General features: G+C 41.5%; 3 protein-coding genes across 5 annotated transcripts in view; all 3 read left to right on the forward strand.

The window, feature by feature from the left end:
• LOC309702177 (NACHT, LRR and PYD domains-containing protein 3-like) overlaps positions 1-13,692 on the forward strand; it is a 330,494-nt gene that overhangs the window by 307,841 nt on the left and 8,961 nt on the right. The gene's annotated exons all lie outside the window — the stretch shown is intronic.
• LOC309702219 (protein NLRC3-like) overlaps positions 1-13,692 on the forward strand; it is a 154,133-nt gene that overhangs the window by 83,093 nt on the left and 57,348 nt on the right. The window contains exon 1 of one of the 3 annotated variants that reach the window (XM_082526743.1): positions 214-333. The exons of the other annotated variants lie outside the window; for them this stretch is intronic. The gene's annotated coding sequence lies outside the window, so the exon portion shown is untranslated. Of the gene's footprint in view, positions 1-213; positions 334-13,692 lie in introns of those variants that run through there. 3 annotated transcript variants of the gene reach the window in all.
• Positions 1-13,692, forward strand: part of LOC309697173 (protein NLRC3-like) — a gene marked incomplete at both ends in the record, with an annotated part of 41,808 nt that overhangs the window by 19,922 nt on the left and 8,194 nt on the right. Inside the window, 4 exons of the mRNA XM_082518872.1 lie at positions 3,856-3,948; positions 5,934-6,138; positions 6,290-8,087; positions 10,009-10,182. Coding sequence (XP_082374998.1) covers positions 3,856-3,948; positions 5,934-6,138; positions 6,290-8,087; positions 10,009-10,182 — 2,270 coding nt within the window. The remainder of the gene's footprint in view (positions 1-3,855; positions 3,949-5,933; positions 6,139-6,289; positions 8,088-10,008; positions 10,183-13,692) is intronic.

The following is a 13,692-nucleotide window of genomic DNA, read 5'->3' on the forward strand; positions in this document are numbered from 1 at the left end:
ACAGAGAAACATGCTGAACATTTGAAGCTTTGCAGCAGAAATGTTCATGTTACAAATACAGCAGAGCTGATCTGGGATCAGTGTGTTCACACCTGCAGCTACAACAAGGTTTCATGTCTCCACACGTCAGCATGTGAACTTTACTCTGACTCAGTCTGAGCAGTCAGACGGCATATTTTTAAAGTTAACACATCAGCACACACAGAGCTGAGCCCCTCCCACCTGTGCTGAGTTTCAGGTGGAGCCCCGCCTCCTTCCAGGAAGCAGCTCACCTGTGTGTCCGTGTTTAGTGTCCAGGTGTGGAGTGGAGCTTGTTGTTGGTGTGAAGAAACTGTAAGTTTGCTTTGTTTCCTCCTTTAACAGTTTGTCTTTAGGAACTTTACTGTTTGTTCAGCTCGTGTTTGATTTCTTCACACAACAAACTGTGTGTGTTTGTATTTCCGGTCTCTCCATTAAAGTCAGTGTGTAATGTTTCCTGGCTAACATCAGCTGTGTGCAGCTTAGTTCAGCACAAATCTGCCGCTCCATAGTTCACGGTAACGGACTCACAGCTGGACCAACGAGGCCGAGTGTGTCCGCCACTCTGAGCTACGTTCGTGTTTGTGTACTTGTAGTTTGTACTTTGAGTTCACTCAGAGCCCACAGAGGACGCAGCGTACGTGATGACGTCACAGCCCTTTACCTCCTTTACTGTCACTGTGATTAATATTTACACACGAGACACCTGCAGAGCTCTGACGCTAAGCTAGCACACAGCATGCTAACGCTAAGCTAACGCTAAGCTAACACTAAGCTAACACTAAGAGTTCTTACAGACACGAGTTAAAAAGCTGCTTTTAGTGTGTGATCAGAGTCCAGGACTGAGAGCAGCAGCAGAGCTGATGGATGATGAATTCCTGGATGGAAGAAGCTTCTCATTAGCAGTGAATCAGTGTGTGTGCAGTTCTCTGCAAACTCAGCAGCAAGAATTAGTGTGAAGCTTTAACTCTGCTGATCCTCTTTGAATCCTGGATCAGCTGAAATGTTTAAAATGTTGTTCACACGTGTTGGACTGACTGAAGCTTCCAGTCACAGTGAATCAGTGTGTGTCAGTGAATGCATCGTGTGTGCTTCAGGCTCCATCTAGTGGACTGATAGCAGAGCAGCTGATGGCAGCTTCCTCTGCCTCACACTGCTGTCTGACTGCATCCAGCTGACACTGAGATGAAGCAGGAAAGAAGCAGCTGATATTTGGACAGCACACATGATGAAAGGAGGATTTCAGCTGATGTGCACATGAATGATTTGTGTTTCCTCTGCAGGTAGAAAGTGTGTGTGAGCTGAATTGAGCAGCATGGATCAGTGTGAGGACAGAGAGGAGGGAGTCCCTCCCTCTAAAAGCACTCTGTGTGGGGAACATGAGAGCCAGACCAAAGCTCAGAGGTGAGATGACCATCTCTAACTGTCCATGACTCTTCTCCATGTCACAGCTCAGCACTCACATCACTGCTCCATCATTATTCACAGGGACCAGCCTGGACCTCCACCCAGCTCTGTGTCCTTACAGAGTGACCGGTCTAAAGAGCGCTACATTGATTTTAAAGTCCAACCTGTGTCTGCTGCAGAGAGGTGAGCTGTTAGCAACATGAACTCTTTGATTTAACTGCTTGATGTTGTTGGATATAAACTACAAACACGTCGTTCCCTCAGTCCCATTTAAACTGTCTTTTAAAACAAGCCTTTGGTTTCTAAACAACTGAAAACCCACTTCAGCAAACAGGAAGTGATCAGAGCGTCCGTCCACTTCCTGTCAGGCCCTGCAAATATTTCATATTGAAGAAAAGTCGTTGATATCTCACATTTTTACTCCACCACATTCAACCATTTTGACATTTTACAGCATGAAACTCTTGTCACATGACTCCTGTTATGTTATAGAGTCATGTGACCACCAGGGAGGGATTTGTATGGATGAAACACATTCAAATCAATCTGATTCATCAATGGAAACATTTTTGGTGTAAATGCAGCAACACTGAAAACGCTGAAGATAAAAACACAACAGATGAAATATGAACAAATCGAGGCTTTGAATACACGTGTGTGTTTGAGACACAGAGATAAATGGATTGTGTGTCTGTCCTATTGCTGCGTGAGGGTTTTATTGTAGATTTTGTGCGTGTACACTTTTGACCACGAAGGTGTTGAAAGGGCGTAAAACAGTTGGAGGCACCAGAGTGAACACTAGTGCTGTCAGTAGATTAAAACATGACTAATTAATGACACAATCTTCTGTCATTAATCCTGATTAATCACAATTACTTGATCAATAGCTGCAGTTACATTTTTCCAACTTTATATTTAAGCCTGTAACAGACGTTTACACCATATAATGAAGTCAATGCAGAATAAACACAAAGAATGTTAAACGCTTCAATTCAAAGAGACTTTGAATAGTTTTCAGTCTTTAACTCAGCTTCTCTGCTGTAAATACAACTTTGTAACAAACATATATACTAAAAGCTAAGTGTGCACTAATATATAATAATATATAATCTATATTACTGCTGTTAATGAAAATGTTTAATCAGACTCATCACAGGGTTACTGTGGATTCATTTGGATTAATCACCATTAAACATCATTTTTAATGTAAACGAATCAAAGTTCATTTCATGAGCAAACAGACTCGAGAGAAAAGGGCAAATTTACACACTTAACATGTTTATTGAACATGTAAACATTGATTAACCTCCTGAATGAGCCGACCCCCCCCAGGGACAGTCCTGCATGCTAATGATGGGCTCTGCTCTGTACCTGCAGGATTCTGTCAGCCACAAACTCCTCAGCTGATCCTGAGTCTGAGCCCATCTGTCAAACAATCATTTTCTTCACAGGTCTGTGGAGGTGGCACTGATCCTGCAGCAGTCTAACACTCTCTGTCACTCTTCTTCAAGTCTTTGACACGAGGAACCAAAACTATGTTATTAACAACACTAACAGGTCTGCAGTTTGTCCACTTGGCAGTTGTGTCATCAGTGCTTTGCATTGTTGGGATATTTTAAGCTGGAAGTGCTTCGGTGAAAAGAAAATTCCTTCTGTCACGATGTGCAGAGTCCTTCATGTTGGTCGGCTGGTCCGTCTTGTTATTTTTTTAATGCTCAAACTTTCCATCGAGAGGTCAGTGTGTGTTTGTCATCTTCCATATTGAGCTGATTGGTTCAGCTTCCGTCACTAACAGATGTGCTGCACATCTGCACGTGTGCAAAGGTAACTCTACTCGGACAAACTGCCCGAAGTGCGTTGATAGAAACATTTCAGGGATTTTGAGTCGTTCTGCATCCAGATGTGTCGTGTTAAAGGTTTTTATCATGTTAATCATGATAACAGATGAACCCCTAACCCTACATGTTAATGTTGACAGCACTGGTAAATCCTTTTTAATGTTCTTCTGTCAGATCATTGATTAGACTCGACTCCAAATACGAGACTCAGAAAACTCAAAACTCAAATCAAAGCAATGAGAAAAGGACTTCTTATGTTAGAATGAAAACATATGGAAGTGGTCAGGTTTCAAACACTCGATGAATCTACTGCACAGTTACATTCAGGGACCTGTGGCCTCCTGAGAGCATTAGTTGATGGTTCATCACAGTTTTACCTTCCAGTGAGTGAATTTATCAGTTTGATGAAGTCTCAAAGTTTCCTCTGAGCTTCTGCAGCATCATCACTTCCATCACTGATGAAAGAAAGTTCATAGAAAACAGAAAATATATCTTCACAATCTGAGAGTCTAAAACTTGACAGACTTGATTCAGATGAAGTTATTTGAGCAGAAACTCCTGGATCTTTATCCTGTGTTGATCTAATCCTTCATGGTTCCTCCACAGAGTGGACCAGCAGAGCTCAGAGGGTCCCAGTGGTCAGTCTGCCCAGCAGCATCAAACACAGCTGGACTCCATATTTATGGTCTGTACATGTACAACAACTACTTTATTATTAATATTAATAATAATGCATTTATTTATAGGTCCCTTTCAGAACACCAAGGACTCTGTGGACTAAACGACCAAAAGAAAACAAACTTTGAAATCAGACGGTGCAAATGTGATCACAGGGAAACGTTTTAAACATCGAGGCTTTAAACAGAAACCAAAGTGAAACAGTTTGTAGTCGAGATCAGTGGGAATGAAGCTGAATAACTGTTTCTTCAATATCTTTGAGCTCTTAAAAAAGAAAAACTAGCTGAAAGTCTGGCTGCTCTTATGAAAAGTACAGAGAAATTATGGGTCGCTCAACGCTTGTGCACAATATAAGAGTTTAAATAAATCTAAAGAATAACTCAAAGTCCTACAATCATACTGATAAAGTCATCTACAGCTAACTATCCAAGTGGATTTGTTTAAGACAGCTCCATCTGCTGGTGGCCCTCTGCAGGTGCATGAAAGGGGCGTGTTTATATTGAAAGTAGTAGAGAAAGTAAACCCCACGGGAAGGAGGAGGACTCTCAGCAGCTTCCAGCTCATATTCAGACATTTGACTTCTCACTGAAAGCAGCAAGTTTGAGTGTCTGTACCTTAGTTAGAAGAGATAACATGTCAGTAGTAATTAGAGTTGATTGAGCAATGCTGTCCTTGTAATGTAGTTTATGATTTTTATGGACAAGTCCAGTTTTTCTGTAGAGCCTCTCAAGTTGGTGACAGCAGCAGTGGAAGTTCACGTGTAAACCAGAGCAGCAAATCAGGTCCAAATGTGTTGTTCACAGTGAGTGGGATCATCATTGGCTGCTATGTTAACCTCCTGCAGCAGGATGTGTTTGGTCAGAGAATGGATAGATCACTAAGTCATTGTTGAGTTTAGGGAGACAGTAGACAGTTGGAGGAGGTTCAGCCAGTTGACACACAGTAGATAAAATAACTGAAGGCAGGAGCAGACACCTGTATGACTTTCCACCTCTCACATAGATTATTTCCCTGGGCAGCGCCACAGGGCTGGTAGATGTAAACAAAGCTGGAGGAGAGGATTTATTCATCTGAGAAAAGTCACAGAGTTGTGTCTTGATGCTCAATCATCCAGGTACGTAAATCCCAAAAAGCTTGATTCTGTTCATCTGGATGTTTTCAGTGGGAGAAACGTTTCATCATCATCAGGTGACTTCTTCAGTCTCAGCTGACTGCAGGTTTCAATCTCATAAACAGGACATTTGTATGACTGAAACCAGCCCACTGAAGGAACAATGGGCTGGGAGGTCAGTTCATTGATCATTGGTACGCATATTGTCAGGACCATTGATCAATGGTTGTTGATCAATGGTCATGAGTCCAGTTCACAGAGAGCTGGGGAATGGCTGCAATCACAGCATGTAAGATGGTGACAGTTGTACCCTTAGGCCCCTCCTCCATTCAGAGATGGTCTTTCCTTTTCACATAAATGGCCTCCTTGACTCCGCCCTCAAACCAGCGTTCACATTTACTCAGGACCTTCTTGATGTGAAGTTCTTCTGCTTCGCTGGCTGCTGTGTCTGTGGGGATGGTGTTTGTTCTGTGTTGTAGCATCCTGATGACGCCCAGTTTGTGCCCCAGTGGATGATGAGAGTCAAACCTTAAATACTGATCTGTATGTGTAAACAGAGTGAACCTTTAAGACCAGTTGTCTGTACGATCAACTCAGTCACCTGAAACATCTCCAAGTTTCTGGCTTTGATCATCAACCTGTTGGTAGTTCAGCTCTGAACACCAGTGAAATGTTTCTCCCACTGAAATCGCTGCATTCATATGAACAGCATCAACGTTTTGGGATCATGGAGTTGTGGACAAAGTCTCAGTTAATCAGATAAAGTCAAACCTATAATTGGTAAAGAGTTCGTGGATGATATGCCCCTTGATCGTAAAGAAGTGGATGTTGTGTGGACTAAAGTTCAGAGTGGTGGGTCATTCATAAATATTCTGTTCCAGCTGCTGGAGGACAACATCATCACTTTTGTGAAGAACGAGCTGAAGAAGATCCAGAAGGCTCTGAATCCAAATAAGCCCCAGTGCTTGGAGTTTCAGAGGGAGGATGATGAGCAGAGGAGAAACAGCAGAGAGGCATTTGTGAAGATCACAGTGGACTTCCTGAGGAGAATGAAGCAGGAGGAGCTGGCTGACCGTCTGCAGAGACGTAAGAGGATTTATCTAAAGATTTAAGCTGCTGGATAAATGAGAGACTTGTGACACCAGTGTGTTCAGTCATTTCTCAGTGGGTCAGAAATTGTCATCAGCATTTTGTAAAATGTGATTGTTAAAGTTGTATTTTTATTATTATTATTCAGAACTTCCAGCTGCTGTTTGTCATCGTAACCTTAAATCCACCCTGAAGAAGAAGTTCCAGTGTGTGTTTGAGGGCATCGCTAAAGCAGGAAACCCAACCCTCCTGAATCAGATCTACACAGAGCTTTACATCACAGAGGGAGGGACTGCAGAGGTCAATGATGAACATGAGGTCAGACAGATTGAAACAGCATCCAGGAAACCAGACAGACCAGAAACAACCATCAGACAAGAAGACATCTTTAAAGCCTCACCTGGAAGAGATGAACCAATCAGAACAGTGCTGACAAAGGGAGTGGCTGGCATTGGGAAAACAGTCTTAACACAGAAATACAGCCTGGACTGGGCTGAAGACAAAGCCAACCAGCACATCCAGTTCATATTTCCATTCACTTTCAGAGAGCTGAATGTGCTGAAAGAGGAAAAGTTCAGCTTGGTGGGACTTGTTCATCACTTCTTTACTGAAACCAAAGAAGCAGGAATCTGCAGCTTTGAAGACTTCCAGGTTGTGTTCATCTTTGATGGTCTGGATGAGTGTCGACCTCCTCTGGACTTCCACAAAACTACAATCCTAACTGACCCTAGAAAGTCCACCTCAGTGGATGTGCTGCTGATAAACCTCATCAGGGGGAAACTGCTTCCCTCTGCTCGCCTCTGGATAACCACACGACCTGCAGCAGCCAATCAGATCCCTCCTGTCTGTGTTGGCATGGTGACAGAGGTCAGAGGGTTCACTGACCCACAGAAGGAGGAGTACTTCAGGAAGAGATTCAGAGATGAGGAGCAGGCCAGCAGGATCATCTCCCACATCAAGACATCACGAAGCCTCCACATCATGTGTCACATCCCAGTCTTCTGCTGGATCACTGCTACAGTTCTGGAGGATGTGCTGGAAACCAGAGAGGGAGGACAGCTGCCCAACACCCTGACTGAGATGTACATCCACTTCCTGGTGGTTCAGGCCAAAGTGAAGAAGGTCAAGTATGATGGAGAAGCTGAGACAGATCCACACTGGAGTCCAGAGAGCAGGAAGATGATGGAGTCTCTGGGAAAACTGGCTTTTGATCAGCTGCAGAAAGGAAACCTGATCTTCTATGAATCAGACCTGACAGAGTGTGGCATCGATATCAGAGCAGCCTCAGTGTACTCAGGAGTGTTCACACAGATCTTTAAAGAGGAGAGAGGACTGTACCAGGACAAGGTGTTCTGCTTCATCCATCTGAGTGTTCAGGAGTTTCTGGCTGCTCTTCATGTCCATCTGACCTTCATCAACTCTGGACTCAATCTGCTGGAACAACAACAAACAACATCCAAGAAGTCTAACACAGGAGAATCTGCAGAGACACACTTCTACCAGAGTGCTGTGAACAAGGCCTTACAGAGTCCAAATGGACACCTGGACTTGTTCCTCCGCTTCCTCCTGGGTCTTTCCCTGCAGACCAATCAGACTCTCCTACGAGCCCTGATGACACAGACAGGAAGTAGCTCACTGACCAATCAGAAAACAGTCCAGTACATCAAGGAGAAGCTCAGTGAGGATCTGTCTGCAGAGAAAAGCATCAATCTGATCCACTGTCTGAATGAACTGAATGATCGTTCTCTAGTGGAGGAGATCCAACAGTCCCTGAGATCAGGACGTCTCTCCACAGATGAACTGTCTCCTGCTCAGTGGTCAGCTCTGGTCTTCATCTTACTGTCATCAGAAGAAGATCTGGATGTGTTTGACCTGCAGAAATACTCTGCTTCAGAGGAGGCTCTTCTGAGGCTGCTGCCAGTGGTCAAAGCCTCCAACAAAGCTCTGTAAGTAAACATGTTGTCATCGCTTCATTGTTAAAATCATGGGAAATAAATCAGAAATGCTGAGTTCAAAGAGCACTGTAACATTTTTTTAAAATAGTGAATTAAATGATCATCAGTCACTCGGTAAATATATGGTAGTTTTAATGTTTCACTCCAGCATTTCTAAAACACACTTTGTTCTGTAACTCTTATCAAAGGACAATCCAGACCCAGCCTATAAGAACATGAGCTCTGATGCTTCAGCCCCTCTGACAGGTTTATTATCCTCAGCTTGTTCATTTGTCTCCAACTCCAGGAGTTTGGTTGTTTTATTCTAAAGCACAAACTTCACCTGCCAGACTTCACCTACATCTTTTTCTGATGTTCATAATTTAAGTTCAAGTTTGTATCTCACTTTCAGTGCACACCCTCCCTTTTTAAATATAAATCTCTGCTGTGCTGTCATGTTTTCATCCTGTATGGAGGGAGAAACTCGGTCTTCATTACTGAAATTGCCTCTAAGGTCGTGTTTCTTGTCAGTAACCATATGTAACTGTAAGGCTTCCATAACCAGTGTTATCACAGAATTACAGTGGGTTCACTCTGGGTCCTCTACAGTTTCCTCCCACTGTCCACAGACATGCAGTTAGGTTACCTGGTGATCTAAACTTCATGCAGGTGTGAGTGAGAGTGGTTGTCTGTCCCTCTGTGGGCTTAGTGGAAGAGACTGGATGGATCTCTGCTTTGTCTTTGATATATGCTGACAGCAAACATTCTCCATGAAGTCTGCATTTCAGCTCATCTCCTTTATACACACCTTTAACAGGAAGAGTTTTATACAGCTAGTGTTTAAAATCAAGTGTTATTCACAATACACAGGTAATGAGCATGATTATTGAATTACTAAAATTTTCTAAAATAATTGTTTTAGTTAATATTGTATGACAGTATACACAGAATTATTAGCTCAGTAGGCAGAGTGGTCGGCCCATGATCATAAGGTCAGGGGTCGAATCCACCGAATAGTTACCTTGTGGTACCCCTGAGCAAGGTACCATCAAGGTACCAATCATGTGCACTGGACTGGTAGCACTCATAGTCTCAAAGGTTTAAAATTAAAAAAAGGGTTCAACATATAAACAAATTTAATTTGATCACATATATTGTTTGTTTTTTTTTTTGTTTTTGTTTTTTTCCTTTCTCTCACAGACTGAGCAGCTGTAACGTCTCAGAGAAAGGCTGTGAAAATTTGTTGTCAGTGGTCAGCTCCCAGTCCTGTAGTCTGAGAGAGCTGGACCTGAGTACCGACAGCCTGAAGGCTTCAGCAGTAAAGCTTCTGTCTGCTGCAGTGGAGAGTCCACATGCCAAACTGAATGTTCTGAGGTCAGATCAATTTGTATTCTGTTTAGTTCTGTTTGTTTGTGTTTGATGTTTGTTTTTGTTTATGTCTTTATCCAGTTATCCTTGTTTCATAGCATTTTTATTCATTTCCAAGTTAAAGTGAAGTTTTACTAACCTGCTCAGCACAAGACAATAAGCTATTGCACCCTGATTACACTTTAACAACAATCTTTATTCATGTTTTTATCTTCAGACTTAACATCTGTGAACTCTCAGAGGAAAACTGTGAAGCTCTGTCCTCAGTTCTCAGCTCGCAGTCCTCTAGTCTGACAGAGCTGGACCTGAGTATCAGAAAGCTGCAGGATTCAGGAGTGAAGCTTCTGTCTGCTGGACTACAACGTTTAAACTGTAAACTGAATACTCTGAGGTCAGATCAGGGAACAGTTTGTTTTTAGAATTCTTAATTAAAGTTCATCCATATGATGTTGTATCTTAGTATGTTTGTTTCCTTTAAAAATAGAAAGTCAACATTTAATGTTGTGAAATGTATTAACAAGCTCTACATGAGTATTTGTTGTATAGACTGTCTTTTATTTTTCAGACTGAGTGGCTGTAACCTGTCAGAGAGAAGCTGTGAAGCTCTGTCCTCAGTCCTCAGCTCCCAGTCCTCCAGTCTGAGAGAGCTGGACCTGAGTAACTCTGATCTGCAGGATTCAGGAGTGAAGCTTCTGTCCGCTGGACTAAAGAGTTCACAGTGTGCAGTGGAAACTCTCAGGTCAGGATTCAAACTTTTCCACAGATGATCATTTGAAATGTGATTTATATTATTGTATAAACAGGTAACTTTTACAGCTGTCAAGTGAACTTTTATTTACATTTGAGTGGATAATTGGACTCTGAATTACTAAAAGTTGTTATAGTCATGTCTCTGTTTATTTAAAAAAATACTTCACGTACTGCCTAATTTAAAGATTTAGGCTCCTTTGGGCCCATAATATATATATATTTGATTTCTTTGTGAATGAAATTAGGAGGATATTGGCGACTGCTGATTGGCTCGCTGTTTGTTTTTTATTCACAGTACTTAATTTTAAAGGCTGATTTCTCAAAATGAGATGTTTATCTTTTCTTCTACAACACGTGGAGCCACCAAATCTTCTTGCTTGATTTATTCATTACAGTTTGATTTAAAGAATATTAGACTCGTAACATAATAAATATATTTATTTCACTTCTTCTTGAGAGAAAGAAAGGGATGACTGGGTGAGCTCCAGTGGTTCATCCCAGCAGAGAGAGCGGCACACTGGGCTGCAAATGATCACAGTAGTAATGGCCATAGTTTGATAAAACAGGCAGTCTTACCCTGTAGATAATACAGGGTTCTGGTGCCGATGTGGGGGAGGGGAGTCGCCCGGTACTAACTACATACTACTAACTACCTCATCCAGATGTCTTCCCTACTAAACCTGATAAGAAGTAACTGCAGTAGCCTTATAGGTCAAATCAGTTTCACCTGTTAAAGTTAGCTCCACTATTAATTAGGGGTGGGGGAAAAAATCGATACTGTGTAGTATCGTGATATTTTGTTTGCTAATAATGTATCGATACAGGGACAGCAGAAATCGATATTTTGTTACAAACAATTTTTTCTCTGAAGTCAACATGCTCTGGAGTCAGAGCATGTTGACTTCAGAGCATGTTGATCCTTTTTCTGAGCAACAATCCTGACATTCCTTCACTGTCCAAATGTGTTTAACTTTTTTTTTGGCAGCAATAAACATGACAGTTTACTTATTTTAATTTAAGACATGTTTAATTTAAATTAAGTTTGAAACTTTTTTATTTAATGTAAAATTATATATTTTTTTAAATTTACTTTCAAATTCTTCAGTTGCTGAAGGGGCTGCATAGTTTTCATAAATTGCATAGTTCAGAATAGCTATAATTGTACCAGATGGTTGCATTCAGTTAAGTTGGACTAGACTGTAATACAAACCGTTCAGTTTGTCAACAATAAAACTGACTGAAATGAGAGAAAGACTGAGTGTGAGACTTTGATATTAGATAAAATGAATATTGATAAAGTTTACCTTTATGTGCAGAATTTAAATATCGCAAAATATTTTAAAAAATCGCAATAATATCGTATCATGCGTTAAGTATTGTGATAATATCGTATCGCGAGTTGTATGGTGATTCCCACCTCTACTATTAATGGTGTCACTTGTTATTTCTGGGATGAGTTTAGTAGCCTGAACAGCTGCTTAAAGGAAAGTAATTAAATAATAAAAATAACCTAAGTCCGGGGGAACCTGCAAGAGCTGTTTGCACAAAGAATAATGCTCAGACTTTGAGGTTTTATCGTTTTACACAAGGTTTAAAAATGAATGTCCACAATTGAATTGCAGAAATTGTTATTGAGCTAATACTGATGTAGTTGTTGAGACTGCTGCATCCCTCTGCAAGATATCTCACTATTTTTGACTTTTCTGAGCCTGTCAAGTCCTTCTTTTGACCCATTTTGCCAAAGGAAAGGACGTTGCCTAATAATTATACACACCTGATATAGGGTGTTGATGTCATTAGACCACACCCCTTCTCATTACAGAGATGCACATCACCTAATATGCTTAATTGGTAGTAGGCTTTCGAGCCTATACAGCTTGGAGTAAGACAACATGCATGAAGAGGATGATGTGGACAAAATACTCATTTGCCTAATAATTCTGCACTCCCTGTATTCATTCACTCTCACATTCACACACTGGTGGAGGTAAGCTACAGTTGTAGTGGTAGGTTAGGTTTTGCCCAAGGACAAAATGACCAAGACAGAGAGAGCTGGCTCATCAGACAGACAAGCTCATCTTGTAACCTACTGGTTCGCTGGTCAGCACACCAGCTGACTAGCGAACCGGCTAACTAGCACACCAGCTAACTAGCACACCGGCTAAATAGCAAATCAGCTAACTAGCAGACCAGCTAACGGCAGCCACAAGCTGAAGGACGATTAAATGTAGTGGAGATATCAGAGATGACACTGGTGTGTCCGATTCACTCTTTAGCACTCTGGTCACTCCGGTGTGTCAGCCAGAACACCACTGAAGGCCAAATGATCCCAGCATGTGGAATAAAGAGCTTAAGGTTTGGTTTGAGACACTTTATTCTTTCACTGATTGATTCTTGCGGCTGTGATCATGTGTGTGGTTTCTTACAAAAAGGAAGTACACAATACAAATACATGACAAATAAGATGAATAGATAAGTTACATATCCAGTTATATGTACGTACATCAGTATAGCTAATATAGCCATATATAAGGACAAAGATCACAGTACTATAATGCAGTAATGTTAAACACAAAGGTGTATATCTACATAAATCTGTCCTATCAGTGATCAGGGTACTGTAGTATACTTCTACTACATAAACTATAGAAACTAAACGACATTAGTGTGACTTTAAGTTACCATCAGTACAGACGAACTGATGGTAGTTGTACAAAATAAAGGCATTGCAATTATTGTGAAGGGCTTCCGGTTAAACTAAGATCAGCTGATTACCTCATAACAAATTGTTTGCTATAGAACGCAGCTCCCACTCTTCATTAATATCATGTACTGTAACTCCCAAGTAACCATGGTTACCCAGCCACGCCCAGTAGTCTCCAGAGAGACCAACAGCTGGTGCACGTTGTAACGCCGTGGCTTTCATAGTCTCTCCTTTTTCTACAGCTCATGTGTTCTTCTTGTGATGGTGCGTCTTGAGGGAGGCTCATACATGCCGTCATTTGTTGATCCTAAGAACGTTCCTCAGACCGACTTCTTCAACAACACTAATCGGCCTGCAGTTTGTAGCTACTCACTTCACTGTGGTGTTTGTTAGCTTGTCTTTCTTTGGTTTTATCCTGACTCCTCCCACAAGCTGATCCTACGTAGTCTGCCCAAGCCTCCCACCTCTGTTTGTTTGGGTGGTTTGTTTGCTGCCATCAACAGCGTGTAATGCATTTAAGTGATACTTCAGACATGAAGTACTGCGACAATAAAAAACTCAACTTTGCTTAAAAATAACTTTAGTTGTATCAACACTGCCCTCTGGAATAATTAGACTTTGGTGACAAACTGATGTGATCTCCATGTTTCCTTTGTTGGACTGTGGGCGAGTGTCAGAACTGAATGTACTGAGTAACATGTAGAGTTTAAATATGTGTCAGTTCCAGTTTTAGAGCTCTAAAGTGCAGCTATCATGTTAGGAATATGTTAGGAATAGACAGGAACACTGAGCACA

This window comes from Aulonocara stuartgranti (assembly GCF_965226115.1).
Source record: "Aulonocara stuartgranti genome assembly, chromosome: 3".
Taxonomy (NCBI): domain Eukaryota; kingdom Metazoa; phylum Chordata; class Actinopteri; order Cichliformes; family Cichlidae; genus Aulonocara; species Aulonocara stuartgranti.